Raw genomic sequence first — 15669 nt, 5'->3', positions numbered from 1 at the left:
TTTCAAACCTAGGTCCTCTGTGTCTCAGGTTGACACTCTATCATTCACTGTGTTAGGTAGAACTCAGTTTTTTTAAGGACTCAATTCTTAAAAATAATAATTCATTATTGTGTTTTAAGACAATTGGGTTTTTAAGCAAATGGTAAAAGGAATGGCACATGGAAATTATACAAGCCCTGGTAATATTATAGGAATATTTGAGAACACTTTCTTACCTCCTCTAAATACAGATAGGGTCATAGTTACAGGAAAAAGAAGGAAGGATATAAACATTTGCAGCACAAAATGCTTTTGTTTTACATCTGAGGACAGGGAAGTTGTTGAAAGGTTGATGATCTCTTCAAAGGTCTCACTTAGTAGTAAATGGACTGCAGTTTGAATTCAGTTGTATCTTATTTTGAAGACTATATTCTTATTAGTTTATCAATCTAAAGATTACATATACAGCCTGACCAGGCGGTGGCGAAGTGGATAGAGTGTCGGACTGGGATGCGGAGGACCCAGGTTCGAGACCCCGAGGTAGCCAGCTTGAGCGCGGCCTCATCTGGTTTGAGCAAGGCTCACCAGCTTGGACCCAAGGTCACTGGTTTAAGTAAGAGGTTACTTGGTCTGCTGAAGGCCCGTGGTCAAGGCACATATGAGAAAGCAATCAATGAACAACTAAGGTGTTGCAACGAAAAACTGATGATTGATGCTTCTCATCTCTGTCTGTTCCTGTCTGTCTGTCCTTATCTATCCCTCTCTCTGACTCTCTCTCTGTCTCTGTTAAATAAAAAAAAAGAAATTAATAAAGAAATTTCTTAAAAAAAAGATTACATATACAATAGATGTACTATATCACATTAACAATAGAATACTTTTGCCCTGGCTAGTGGCACAGTGGATAAAGCGTAGTCATGGAGCATAGAGGTGCCTGCCTTCATCCTGGGGTTGCAGGCTCGATCCTGAGGGTGCTGGGTCAACCCCCTAGGTCACTAGTTCTAGCCCTGGTCAGGGTACATATGAGAAGCAATCAATGGCACGTCTAAGTGGAATGAGTTGATGCTTCTCTTTCTCTCTTTCTCTCTGCCTTCCACTCTCTCTCTCTCTCTCTCTCTCTCTCTCTCTCTTTTCTAAAAAAAAAAAATAATAACAATACTTATTACTGTTTTCCTACTTGTCAGCTACATCATGGCCATAAAGTTTAATGCACATGTATAAAACTTACCAATATTTAACAGGTTCAAAGACGAAGTGCTAAAAAGTTTTGATCCCAAGTAACTGATTTGGAAATTCTAATCAACAAGAAATCTCTGGAGCCTGTGCTAAAGTGGTTCTCTGCTTTGGAAACAAACCAGTCATGGGACTTTAAATGAAACTTTCTAGAAATTTTTACACAAAATTCTAGAAACAGTCTGCAAGATACATGCCCTGTTCTGAACTACATCTTTCCATTTTGAAGACGACTCTGTTCTCCAGCAGCGCCCCAGTCAGGCTCAACTAGAGGCAGCATCACACCCTGCAGCCCACCTACCCCTGGGCGCCAAGCTTGCTCCTGTCATTTCCTCGCCCATTTTTTGCTCACTTTATGAGCTAAATGATGAGCACCATAATGGTTTTAGAAATAATTTAAGTATGCATGATACTTAGCATTTAGAGAAAGCAAAAAACTTGCATAATTCCAAGATTCCAAGGATGATTGCCTGCAAGGATGCCGGGCTCACGTAAGCACGCCTCAGACCCCAGCATCCTCCGTCAGTCAGGAGAGCGGCATAGTCATGTCTAAGAACTCTCTTTGAGTTGGGGGAAAAGCAAGAACCACTTTGAAGTGGTCAGAATCCCGTGTGTGTGTGTGTGTGTGTGTGTGTGTGTGTGTGTGTGTGTGTGTGTGTGTGTGTGTTTCAGGGGAGGGTAGGTAACGAGATTGCTCTTTTCAGGTGTAGGATAGTGTTGTTCATCTACATCCCCTAACCCACATTGCAATATGCACAAACCCCTTTGAGACAATTTATCCTTTCCCCTCTTTCTATGTGACAGGTCCTGACTTCCAACCTTAGCATAAGACACTGAGTGCCAAAGGCAAAATTCCTCTCCCTGTCAGAATTCCCTAGTCCTGAAAGACACCATGGTATGTTTGTGCATAGAACAATTGTTTAGGTTCATTTGAGACTGCTTTTTTGCCTAAGCATTCATAAAAGAAAAGATAAGGAACACCTTTATTTCAAGGCTAGTAATAATTAGTATTATTAGACTAGTATAGTAGTCTCCAAGGGGAGTGATTCTGTTATTATCTCATCCTTTGTTATGTGTGGTTTATAAAGTTCATTATATATCAGCAGACCAATGAATCTATGAATGAATGTACAAACAAATAAATAACTACAAATAAATAAACATACACAGGGCCAAGTGCCTTAAAACAAAACAAACAAAATGCGTTGGGGCCTTGAGAAGCCTGAAGAGCACCTGTGCGGAGACTGTTCACATAAGCATGTCGGCACTAAAGCTCATTGACAGAAACCTCATTCTAGCGGAGCATTTGGCAGGGCCCCCGTAGCCAGAGAAGGAAACAGGAGGTATTGTTACCTGTAAAGTCATAGAGCTGCGGCAAAGTATCCAAAATGATGCCAACTAAAGGCAGGTAAAGGGCAGCAATTTTGACCTTCACCTCTGGTTTGACACAACGTGGGTCCAGGTCGTGAGAACTTAGCAGGCTGTGAACGGCACTGACAGCTTTCCTTTGCACTCTGCTGATCCTGTTGGGGCAACACAAAACGCTAGAGGTTAAAGAGGTCATGATGAAGAGAGATTGACCAAAATGCTCTTCAAGCCATAAGGAGTAACCAGAATTCTCTTAAACAATGGAGTGACAATGTGAAAATCAAACAAAACTTGGGTAGAAGTGTGCACAGCTCAGAGGCAGATTGCCTGGGTTCTAGTCCTGGGTCTGCTGTAAGCATGTCTTACAGTTCTTCGTGTTGCAGCATCACGTACTTCATTCCTGTTTATCATTGAGTAATATTTATGGATATACCACATTTTATTTATCCATTCATCCATTGATGGACATTTGGACTGTTTCTACTTTTTTACTATTGTGAATTATAAATGCTGCTATAAATACTCGTGTATAAGTTTTTGTGTGTATATAAGTTTAATTTCTCTTGGGTATATACCTCAGAGAAGAATTACTGGATCATACATACCTCTATGTTTAACCTTTAGAGGTACGTCAAACTGTTTTCAACAGTGGCTACCCCATTTTACAATCCTAGGAGGAGTACATGAGGTTTCCATATTCCATTTGCCAACACTTGTTGTTATCAGTCTTTTTATTACAGCCATGCTACTAGATATGAAGGTACTATGAACTGAATATTTGTGTCCCCCCAAATTCACATGCTGAAACCTAACCCCCAAAGTGACTGTGTGGGCCTTTAGGAGAGGACTAGGTAATGAGGGCCGAGCTCCCTTGCCAACTCTGCCTTGTAAGGGCACAGAGAAGACGGCCATCTATACACGAGGAGGTGGGTCCTCACCAGACACTGAGTCTGCTGGCACCTGATGCCAGGTAATTTCCACATGCTTGAAAACACCATGGTTTTCATGATGTGTGGCTACCGGTGGACATCCCCAAATAAAGGGGGTTTCAGGGAGACCCTTTAGAAACTGGAGCTGTGCCTCCTCTCAGGGGTCCAGCTACTGAGATATGTCTCCCTGGCTCTTGCACCACAGATGGGCAGGTGTTGGTGAGTCAATTAATAATCTTGGCAGCAAAAGGAAGTCCGGATCAAGAAGAGGTATTATTAAAGGATGGGATCTTTCTGAGATCTCAGCCCACTTGGTGAAGTTTTTGATATTATTTATAAGGACTTTACAGGAGAGTAATTGACAACTCAGAAACCAGAGATTATTGTGTTGCCAACAGAGAGTGATACTTTTAATTAGTTACCCTCTTGGGGGTAGAAAAAGTATGGTGTGTGTTGCTAGTAAAATAACAGCAGTAAATTTATAAGGAATCAAGGGTTGTTTCCTGAGACATCCGACTAAAAGGAAAAGGAAAACAGAAACTATTGCTAATGTGAATAATAAGGGTACTTTCAGAAATCATGTAAATCAGTGCTATTCAAGGACAACTGATAAAGTGTATATGGCCTGACCTGTGGTGGTGCAGTGGATAAAATGTTGACCTGGAACTCTGAGGTCACCGGTTCGAAACCCTGGGCTTGCCTGGTCAAGGCACATACAGAAAGCAACTACTACTGAGTTGATGCTTCCTGCCTGCTTCTCCCCCCTCTAAAAAAAAGTATATGTGTGAGAGAGAGTGCATATGTGAAGGCAGTTTTCTTCATGCTTAAACCTCCTTCTTAACACTTTATCAGAATGTGTTTCTGTAGAAATTTATGTTAGTTATATTTAGAAAGTTCTACTACTGAGAAAATTAAGAAGTGTTTCGTTAGGGTTGAGAGAAGATGAGATTGATGCTTTAGAAAATGAAGCTAGCTAAGGATATACTCAGGACTTGAATTTCTGGAAGGAGGAAGAACTTAGAGCTAAGAATGTGAGATTTCCCACCCTGTCTACTAGGAGAGAGAAAGACATTCACTTAGGGCTAAACATGTAAGATATATTTCGTATTACATATTACAGCCACACAAAGGTGGGTGTGCTGCTATAATTGTTTCATGCAGAAAGGTCCTGTTTTTGTCATTAAATTATAAGCACTTTGAGAGAATTTGAGAACTTCCAGTTAAACAAAAATCTATCATATATAGAAACACTGCAATTAATCAGCATACTTTGTTCCAGAAACTTCTTTAACAGAGGTAGACAGACTGACAGGTCATAGGAATAGGTTCCGCAGGCGGGGAGATGGTGTGGTGTGGGGCAGTGAGCGCTGGCGAGGAGCTCAGAAGACTCTGTCTCTAGGCCTGGTCCTGCTATGCAACTTTGGGCAGGTTCCTTCACTTCTTCGGGTCTAATCTAAACACCAAAAGGGTTGAACCTAAATTATTTTCCAATCTTAATTATCTTGGGATCTGTGGGGGCAGGGAATTTTGTCTGTTTTGTGCACGGATATGTTTCTGATATTCTCTAACACTTAATTGTGTCTGCCCCGTGGAGGCATTTAGGAATTGTTGTACAGATAGCTAATATTTTGGGATTGTCTCTTTCTCTCAAGTCAGGCAGGCAGTGTTTTTCTGACCATATGGGCTCATGGAGTACAGGGAGAGAAGTAGAGGAGAGGGAGGTCTACTACCCTCCCTGTCCGTTGACTTCAAGGCTGGATATGGCCACATGCCCCTAGTGATCCAGTTGATAAGAAGTTAAAGGCTTTAGCCTGATGGGTGGTGGCGCAGTGAGTGAATAGCACATCAACCACGAATGCTGGGGTTCTGGATCTGAAACACCAATGTCGCCGGCCTGAGTGCAGGCTTGCCAGCCTCAGCACGGGGTTGCTGGCTTGAAAGTGGGATCAAAGACATGATCCCATGGTTGCTGACTTGAAGCTCAAGGTCACTGGTTTGAGCTCAAAGTCTCTGGCTTGAGCAAGGGGTTACTAGTTTGGCTGGAGCCCCCAGTCAAGGCACATATGAGAAAGCAATCAATGAACAACTTAGGTGCCGCAACTATGACTTGATGCTTCTCATCTCTTTCCCTTCCTGTCTCTGTCTTTTGCTAAAAAAACAACAAAACAAAACAACACACACACACACACAACAAAAATTGGAAGTTAAAAGATTTATAACGCCTGGACCTGTGTCCTCTCTTAGCTTGGGAGGGTCTCTTTGCAAGAAAACTTACAAATCTGGACATAGGGTTACTGCTTTTTCATTAGCAGCCACTAAGCCAGGTGCCATCTTGGCTGCTACCTCTGTGTGCACGCAGATCCTCAGGGGCACGTGTTAAAAATGGCTTCTTTGTTTCTGAGGAGTTCACTAATCAAGCATCCCTGGGGCACCTGCTATGCAGTTGAATTAGTAAATCCTTCTCAATGAAAGTGGCTGAGGCCTGACCTGTGGTGGCTCAGTGGACAGAGTGTCGACCTGGAATGCTGAGATCGCTGGTTCGAAACCCTGGGCTTGCCTGGTCAAGGCACTTATGGGAGTTGATGCTTTCTGTTCCTCCCCCTCCCCCCCCACCCCAATGAATAGAAAAGAAAAAGAAAAGTGGCTGAAAATGCCATTTTATGGTTTCTCTCCCTCCGCCATGCCTTTTCACATTCCTGTGAGCATCACGTTCTCAAAGCACTGATGCTCCTACTTTTCAGAACTGCTTAGTGGTCAAGTTTATCGCCAAGCAGAAGAGGTTGAATTCAAACTTTAGTAGGTAGCACTTTTTTATTTTTGCTTTGTATTCCATTTGAAGTGTCAGAAACATACCCGTCCCCTTCGGCATCCAGGGCAGCCGCCAGTTCAGTGAAGAGAAGCCCAGTGAGGAAATGCTGTTGGCGGTACTCGGGAGTCAGATCGAACATACTGGCGATCTTCTGGTCCTGGAAACTGGAGCAGGAGCTTGAGTTCTACAGAAATACAAGGAGCAGTTCTATGAGCAACAGGAACTGGAATTAAGATCACAAAGAACTGGTATTTGAGCATGTGGTATGGCAGGGGTCGGGAACCTATGGCTTGCGAGCCAGATGTGGCTCTTTTGATGGCTGCATCTGGCTCACAGACAAATCTTTAATAAAGAAAAATAATAATGTTAAAAATATAAAACATTCTCATGTATTACAATCCATTCATTTCTTACTGCTCATGTTCATGGTTGTGGGTAGCTGGAGCCAATCACAGCTGTCCTCCGGGACAACACCAAATTGTTATTGGATAATACGTAACATACACAGGTTGTTGTATGGCTCTCATGGAATTACATTTTAAAATATGTGGTGTTCATGACTCTCTCAGCCAAAAAGGTTCCCGATCCATGTGGTATGGCCAGTCTTTGTAAGCACTACCCAGTGAGGCAGGCACCACTCACTACTATCCCTTTGGGACACATGAGGAAACTGAGACGAAGAGTGGTCACCTAGCTTCCCCATTCCCACAGATGGAGGAATGCCCATTGGGGAAGATGAAAATAAAGCACTCAGGGTCTGTCACACAACGAGTGACCCTCCCTTCCCCACCCACAATTAAAAGTTGAAGATAAAAATCCTAGGATAACCTGAGCAGGCGGTGGCTCAGTGGAAAGAGTGTTGACTGGACACTGAGGACCCAGGTTTGAAACCCTGAGGTTGCCAGCTTGAACATGGGACCATAGATGTGACCCCATGGTTGCTGGCTTGAAGCCTAGGCTCGCTGATTTGAGCCCAAGGTCACTGGCTCAGCTGGAGACCCCGGTCATGGTATGTTTGAGAAGCAATAAATGACCATCTAAGGTACTACAACTACGAGTTGACTCTTCTCATGTCTCCCTTCTTGGTTCTCTCTCTGTCTCTCTCACTAGAAAATAAAAAATATATAAATAAAAGTACAAAGAAAAAGAAATCCTAGGATACAGTTGGATAGAGTAATGGAAACTGGATCCAATGCTGTAGCTGTGAGCAGGCAATCCCTCTCTACCTAGCTGCCCCCTTTGTAACAAACAGGCCCCTGCACACGAGCTGCACTTCTAAACACGGTTTACTCACATTGTCTGAATTTTGCTGGCCTGAAAACTAGAAGCGGTGTCAAGGCAGAGAAGTGTCAGCTTGACCAATCCTAGGCAATTCCTGTGCTCTTATCCTGGGGGGCACACCTTATATTTCAATAAGAGAATCTAAAATGTCTCTGGAAATTCTTGATGTTTCAGTGAGGCTGGGCCTGGCCCCTGGGTTTGCTACCCCCTGGGACAGTCAGATGGGACATGTAGGGGAGGAGCTAGGGCAAAGGGAGCACATTTGGATTTGCTGCTTGCAAGACTTCTCTTGCCCAGTTCACTCTCGGATGGCCATGTAGCTAACACCTGGCTCATGTCTTTTGGCATAAATGGCCAAGATGATTATTATTTAAATCAGTAAGATAAACCTTTACCTTTGTGCTAGTATCAAGTAATATGCAACAGAAGTCGAACATTGAGAAATCTTACCATCTTCTCTGAGCTATAGGGAATATACAGGATATATTTCCTATAAATGGAACGTGACTTATAAAATAGCATAGCCTTAAATTTTTTTTCTAGAGGACACTACTCCCTTGAGAAATATGCGGAGGAAAAACAAAGTTTCTATAGTCAAATCATTTTGGGAATCACTGTTTATCATATATCTCCATCCATTTCCTCCTCCACCCCCGTGGTGTGTACGTGAACAAGTTAGAGATTTTTGGATGGCCTTCTGCAAAACAATCTATTAACATCTGGTTTCCAAATCTGATTTGACTTTGGAATGCTGTATTTGCATAAAACCTCTCAACATTCTTAGAATCTGGGGCCTGCTGAACTGAACTTAAGAAATACTGTTCTGCAAAAATGATTGGCCAACATCCTATCTCTGAATATTAATACACGTGTTATTCTTTTTGACTGATCATGAACAAGACTTGACAGAAATATGCTTCTATAAAACAGGCTGTTTGCTTAGTTTATGAAGCTAAATTATCTGGAATACGATTTAAGGTGGACTCATCTTGTGCTAAATCCCACTGTATAACCATATCAGCAAAAAGTCCTAACAAAGTTTAAAGATAAAATATCCATGTTAAAAACCACTATTATATCATTTTGGAATCAATATAAAGAAACCTGAAATTTCAAAAATTTTATGGTGCTGGGACTTACCAAAAGTGAAATGAGCAAAAGAGACTGTCAAGCTGGAGTAGAAAGATGATTAATGTGAGACAAAGGAAGGGAAGACACATGACTTTTCTACAAATTTCTAAATTTTCATAGCATATATGAATTCCTTGCTCTATGTAGCCTGAGCAGGAACCCTAGAGCCGGGACAAAGACCAATCACTTAGTGTGCAAATGACCAATTAGATGGTGTGACTTTGGGATGCCTACTTGTATGTATCTGGATCAACTGATTTGTTTCAATAGCTTGAGTTTTCTTTTCGTTAAGAACACCCGGCCTTCACGGAATAAATGACTACACTAAGCTCATTAAGTGAAATAGCTTGTACAATTCTTCCAGTTAGCCGGTTACCTGGGAAGAGATGGAGGGACAGGGCGACGCTGGAGCGGTGTCGGCGTTCATGAAGAAGAGGTTCAGGTTGAGGTAATGTTCATGGCTGCAGAGGATTCTCAGGAACTCCAGCCGCATGGAGATGAGGGTCGGCAGGTTGTTCAGTTTGGTTGACAGCTGAGAAGAAAAACGAGCAAAAGAAAGAAACGTTTATTATGAGGTGAACGGACTTGAGGCTGACAGACACAAGACTATCCTTTCAGCCCAGATTAAGGCAATCAATTTAATAAAAACGGATGGAATAGTACAACGGACGGCAAACTCTGAATTTTACAGGGAGGCCCAATACGTTTTCATTCATTAACTGTTTGCCTTCATGATATTAGCCTAAAAACTGTCCAAAATGAGGATATTTGCCCTGAATCCCAGCCTGGTCAAATTTATACTACCATGGCAAGCCTCTGTTGGAAATAATATGGAAGTATGTCTTCAATGTAACACAATATAGTTAATTTTACAAAAACCCTACTGTGTCCAAGAAACTAAATGAAAGGAGCTGACCCCACAGGGGGCCACACAGAACTAATGGAATATGGAACTGGATGACTTTAATGCCACAGGTGTTCTTTTGTAGTTTCTAATTAAAGACCTCAATGGGAAGGTCTCAAACCAGTTCCCCGGATGAGAGCATCAGATTACTCAGAAAAGCATGCACTCTCGGCAGAAAAGCCAAGGAGTCCCCTTTAAGGAGGGAGAGGAGGAAGCCAAGGACAAAGAAGCAGAAAGCTGAAAGATTTCAGGAAAAATCTCCTCTTAAACAAATGATGAAATTAGCAATGAAAAGCTGACAAAGGTAACAGTCTGAAGAGCTCTCCTGCTTTCCCTCAGTAAGTTGACAACTGCAGGACCTCGACTCTATGAGCTGTGACTCAGAGGTAGCTTCTCTTAAGACCAAGTATGGAAAGAAGGGTTTTAATGGACCTTGGACCTCTCAATATATCATTATAAACATCCTCCCACCTTGGAAAACCAACATTTCATCCTTGCAAATGGACAAGCCTCCTATTCATGTACTTTAAGAGCAGTTTTATAAACGAAATAATTTAAATGAGCACATATTTTCAGCCATTTTAGTAAAAACCATTGTGTTGTGGCCTTTTGCCTATAGGATCAATCTATAGTTAGACTTTTATTTGAAACAAATGAATGCCATTATGTACTATATAAAAAATAAAACATCTGACTTTTGTGTAAGAACAGTGACCAGAACCTGCGCTCTTGGCATTGCTGGCTGATTTTGGACCAAACGGGCCACCAGCAAATTGAACTGGTTAGGACTTGGTCTTATGCTCATCATGCATTCACAAAGAGTTGTTGGATCAAGCCAGCTGTCAGAACATGAAGGCATAACATTTGCACTTGAAAAGGCCATACTGTAGGTATCTTTCATAGGTTCCTTGAGATTTCATTAAAGACAGAAATTTCAAACATAATTTTAGTGATGTGTGGAACAGAGTAAGGTGCAGCTCCCGAAACATCCTCCTTGAATGTCAGGGCCAACAGTGGCAACCTCAGTGACCCTATCCAAAGGATGAGTGCTAATGTAGTGGCACACTGAAAGTGACACAGAACTGAAAAACTAAATTTTTCTATTGTCAGTGACTATTAATAAAGGTCCCCAAACTGCGGCCCCCTGAGGCCATTTATCCAGCCCCTGCCGCACTTCCGGAAGGGGCACCTCTTTCATTGGTGGTCAGTGAGAGGAGCATAGTTCCCATTGAAATACTGGTCAGTTTGTTGATTTAAATTTACTTGTTCTTTATTTTAAATATTGTATTTCTTCCCGTTTTGTTTTTTTACTTTAAAATAAGATATGTGCAGTGTGCATAGGGATTTGTTCATAGTTTTTTTTTTATAGTCCGGCCCTCCAACGGTCTGAGGGACAGTGAACTGGCCCCCTGTGTAAAAAGTTTGGGGACCCCTGGACTAAGTTTATACTCATGGTCACAAAGTCTATAAATGATAGAGAATATAACAGAAAGTTTGAATCAGATTATGAGAAATGACAAAATCAGAGGACTTTGGAAGAACAGAACTTGCCTCAGGTATAATGTTCATACTGTATTTAGATAGCTGGGATCAATGATTTAAATCACCATTAACTGAGGTCAGTGTGCCACTCATTGTGCTAAGTTATACCCATGGATGTCACTGGCAAACATAGAACACAGAATCAGAATGTTAAACCCGAATAAATCTAATCCATCCTTATCTTTTTGCAGACCAAGAAGCTACTGCCCCAAATGTTGACACCCCCAAATCACAGATGTGTTCACAGCATCACTGGAATTAGAACACAGGGCTCCAGATTCCCAGTCTAAGGCTCTCTGGCAGTAAAGACTGGAAAAAGGGAGAGAAGAGAGAGTAAGTCAGAAGTAAGTACACTCTCACTGAAAGGAAAAGAAAAGATTAAAATGAGAAAAAGAAAAGAAAGAAAAAAGAAAGAATAAAAACGTGCATTTGCAGGGCTGGTAGGTATTACTTTTGATTGTTTTATTTCCTTTTTGGCAATAAAAACTGTTAACATGTGAGCAGTGACTAAGTTTCTCTCTGTGGCCAAACTCTAGTCAAGCTCCTCTGAGATCTTTTTCAAATAGGTCCGCCCTTGAGCATGTCCTCAAGAGCACACTTTTAGCAAAAATTCTTTTAAGTCAGTTGAGTCAAAGTCCCCCACCTTTGATATCTGAGCACCCTTAATATGGGACCAAATAGACCCTCACCATCCTCCAGGTGGGGTCTGATCACCCCAGTCAGCCTTCAGCAAGAATCCCATTAGGTAGGTTTATAAATGCGCACTTTTCCTTGTTGTATTCGGCATTGAGCCGTCTCTCTCCCTTACTGCAAACCCCATCACAGCAGGCCCTATACCTACCGTGAGAGTCCTGAACACAGTATGCCTCACTGAAACAGGTATCATGAATAATATTTTTTCTTTAACAACAGCTAAACCTGGATGTATAGTGTTGTTCTAGTATCTCCTTTCCTTATATAATTTGTTGAAAAACAGATAAACTTTTATTTTGCCATTCATTCAGTGACTTGTAATCCTAAACACCAAAGAGAGATGGCACATCTCCACCGTTCTGTCTGGTGGAGTGTGGAATCACACAAGGTCAGGAGGTCACACAGTGCTGGTGCTCTGGGACTGCTGATGTTTTCTTAGGGTTCTCTTTTTATAAATCAGCTTCCTTCCTAGGAGTTCTACAAGAAAAGTCTTTTTTTGAGGGGGAGGGTATATTTTTTTATTTTACATTTGAGGAAATGAGACTCATAGAAGTTGAATGACTTATTTAAAGTCACTAAGGGATTACCCACAGATAGCCAGGCCTGGTAGAACAGGGTGATTAATCCATCGTACTCTGGAGTTAGGTAGACATGGCTCTTTTCTCTCTGGGCAAGTTATATAACTTCTCTAAATCTCAGCTTTATCAGCTGCTATCAAATGTTGATAATTACACTTGCAAGGATTAAGTGATACAATTCCTATAAAGAGCCTAACACAGTGCCTGGTATATAGAAAGAATTCAACGGTGGTGACCATGATGGTGAAAGTGGTGGGTGGCAGTTATCATGGGAGTGGGAGGTGATGACAATGGTGGCAGATAGTGGTGATAGTGCCAGTGACAGTGGTAGTAATGGCTAAAATAGGATTATGAAAAGAAAGGAGTAGTAACAATAATAACTGCTATTTATATTACTATTATTGGGACAATCTGAAGGGGACAGTGAACAAGAAGAATTCCATCTAAAAATTTGGAGAGATCGCACTGGTAAGATTCTTGGACTATGAAATATTTGCTCTGTGTTTAGTGAAATTCAGTCTCTCTTTTATTTTATCAGGATCCTTAAAGTCAGAATTTCACAACCAAAATTTAATTAATTACCCTACTATGTGAAAGGAGACTCGTACTTTGAATTCTATACCTGTCAAAGATTGAATGCTATAGTCATGTAATTTCTATTAACTGGTAAATTGAAAAAAGCAGATCATATCACTAACAAATTTCAATCGCCATAGATTAATTTGTTAACCCACTATACTGGGTTGGTAAATGCTCTAGAAATCCATGCAAACCAGAGTGTCTAGGGATGTCCATGGCACAAAACTCAGAATGTAAAAGAGCCAAGCTGTGCAATTTGGAAATGAGTAAGACAGCACACCACGGCCATGAGCATCACACTAGACGAGAGGGAACCAGGGACCACACAGTGGTGTCGGAGGGGATGCTCACCTGGTTGCAGTAATGTTTGATGAGGTTGAACACAAAGCCACGGTCCATGAGTGAGAGAAGGTCATATAAGAAGAAAGCCAGGCTGATGTTGATCTTTTCTGCCTGTTCATTTTCCTTAAAAAACAAACATGCAAACACCCAAATCACTGTGTGCTAAAAACACTGGTCATAAACTCCTGGGTCCCTGGTGGGAGAGTTGGGAGAGGCAGGTCCTATTTTCATAGTCACTGTTCCTCTGGGAGACACAGGGCAAAGCAGGTAACCCTGCAAAACTGGAGCAGGTATAATTTAGAACTTAACTGATGCCATGAGTGTTAGGTTGAATCAAGCAATTCTTTATCTATTGTTAATACTAAGGTATATTTCCTTTTAGTCTTTTTTTCCTACATGCATATTTCTATGTATAAAATTGAGCGCATTCTCTATATGCTACGTTAGGTCCTGAAATTTTTCATTCAGTATTATATAACAAATATTTCCCTATATTTTAGTTTTTCATATTTCTTCAAATGGCTGTGCCATAATTTATTTAATTCTGGCAAAACTAATTTGAAATGATTCACCATCTTCAATGAGACAGATTTTTGTAAGGATGTTGCAGAAAATCAAATCAGGATAAAATTATCCATTTTTACCTAAGGATTTTTTTCTCCAACTAGGCAGCTTCCTTAGCCTAAGAGAGGTCATCGTCATACATGGTAGAGTGAATGAACACTTACATAAATGAAGGCCAGGGTTTTGTTTTTATTACTTCACACTGCTCATATTTATGAAGGACTTTACAGCACTTTAGAGCAATCGGGGCTTCCCTTTTTCATGGTCATGTTTTCTAATCGCAGAATGATAAATCAATTTTGTCTAACACTATTGAAAATATTTTCCTCTTGTTATGGTGTACAGTTTGCCACTTCAGGCCTAGCTGACCACCACTGGCATGGATGGAGACCTGGCAAAGAAGTCTCCACAGTATCGCTGATCAGCAAATCCTCACTCTCTCAGCGTCCTCTACAGGGGCCACTCCTGGGTAGTAAGTGCAACTGTCTGAATATTCTGGCATGGGATCGTCAATCCTGGTTTTGCTACTAGCTGTGTGACTTTGGGAAAATGTACCAACCTCACTGAGCCTCATTTGTCATGCCTCCCAAAATGGAGATACCATTGCTGCTCTCACGAAGTTTGCCATGGAAACTAACCAAGTGGTTATTTTTCCTGAGCCCTTGCAACTATGCAAGTTCTCTATATGATAAAGGTATTAATAATAATTACTGCTACCTCAAATTTTATAGATGCCTTTTAAAATTTTGTTTTCTATCATTTTATATATGTAACTTCCTATTTTAAAACAATTCAAAACTTACAGAAAAGGTGCAGGAATAGTACAAAGAACTCCTGTATACCCTTTAACCAGACTCATCATATTTTACCTTTTGCTACATTAGCTTTATGGTTCTCTCCATCTACACAATTCTTTTCTGAACCATTAAAGAGTATGTTGCAAATATCATGCCCATTTATCCCATAATACTGCAGGGTGTATTTCCTAAGAACAAGAATAATTTCTCTCATCTCTACATTAATACAATAATTTAAATCAGTGCAATTCCATGTTGCAATTTCTTTATAGCAATCTCCCTGCCCCACCCCAGGGTCCCTCCAGTATAAAATATAGCATTTAGTTGTCAGATACGGTTAGTAACATTTAAACTACTGTTTTAAGATGATGCTTATTTTTCTCTAATTATGAAAATAACATATGTTCAAGGTAAAAAAAAAAAGAGCTCAGAATAAATGACAGTTACCTTCTGAGGTTTTACTAAAAGGGCTGCGATCTCTGAGGTGACCACATTAACAATAGTTGTTATGTCATCTTTGAAGCGGTCAGAAAAACGAGTCCTCCGAAAATTGTCCTGTTTGTCCATGTTGTGTACATACTGGGCCATGCTTTTCACCTACAGAGGGGGTGGGGGAAATGTCAACATGGAAGCTGGTGACCTGCTTGTGCACTGTGGAGAGGGGGCAAAGACTGGAAGCCAAGCTCGTTAACAATGGACTTTCTAACACTTTATCTGTGCTGGTAGTTGCCCAAGCTGGCTCTGGACTCAAAAATGCTCCGGACACACCAATGGTTACCATGGTGGCAGGGGGTGGGAAGGGTGTCCTCTTCTTGACCCCAAGTAGGGGGCTTCCTCCTTGCTGCTGACAAAGCCAGGAAGCCTAATTCTTTAGCTGCCCTGTCATAAGACCCCCTTCTCTCAACTGCCTCCGCCTGTCCGGGAAGGCCAGCCTCTGCTG

General features: G+C 41.3%; 1 protein-coding gene across 3 annotated transcripts in view; it reads right to left on the bottom strand.

Annotated features, from left to right (window-relative positions):
* DOCK8 (dedicator of cytokinesis 8) overlaps positions 1-15669 on the bottom strand; it is a 246704-nt gene that overhangs the window by 50837 nt on the left and 180198 nt on the right. For all 3 annotated transcript variants that reach the window (XM_066368042.1, XM_066368043.1, XM_066368044.1), the window contains 5 exons: positions 15177-15326; positions 13378-13491; positions 9107-9262; positions 6363-6502; positions 2566-2735 (listed from right to left, as the gene is read on the bottom strand). In XM_066368042.1, the coding sequence (XP_066224139.1) occupies positions 2566-2735; positions 6363-6502; positions 9107-9262; positions 13378-13491; positions 15177-15326 (730 nt within the window). The remainder of the gene's footprint in view (positions 1-2565; positions 2736-6362; positions 6503-9106; positions 9263-13377; positions 13492-15176; positions 15327-15669) is intronic.

The sequence above is a fragment of the Saccopteryx leptura genome, chromosome 2 (genome assembly GCF_036850995.1).
Source record: "Saccopteryx leptura isolate mSacLep1 chromosome 2, mSacLep1_pri_phased_curated, whole genome shotgun sequence".
Taxonomy (NCBI): domain Eukaryota; kingdom Metazoa; phylum Chordata; class Mammalia; order Chiroptera; family Emballonuridae; genus Saccopteryx; species Saccopteryx leptura.
This window is presented reverse-complemented; position numbering and strand designations above follow the sequence as displayed.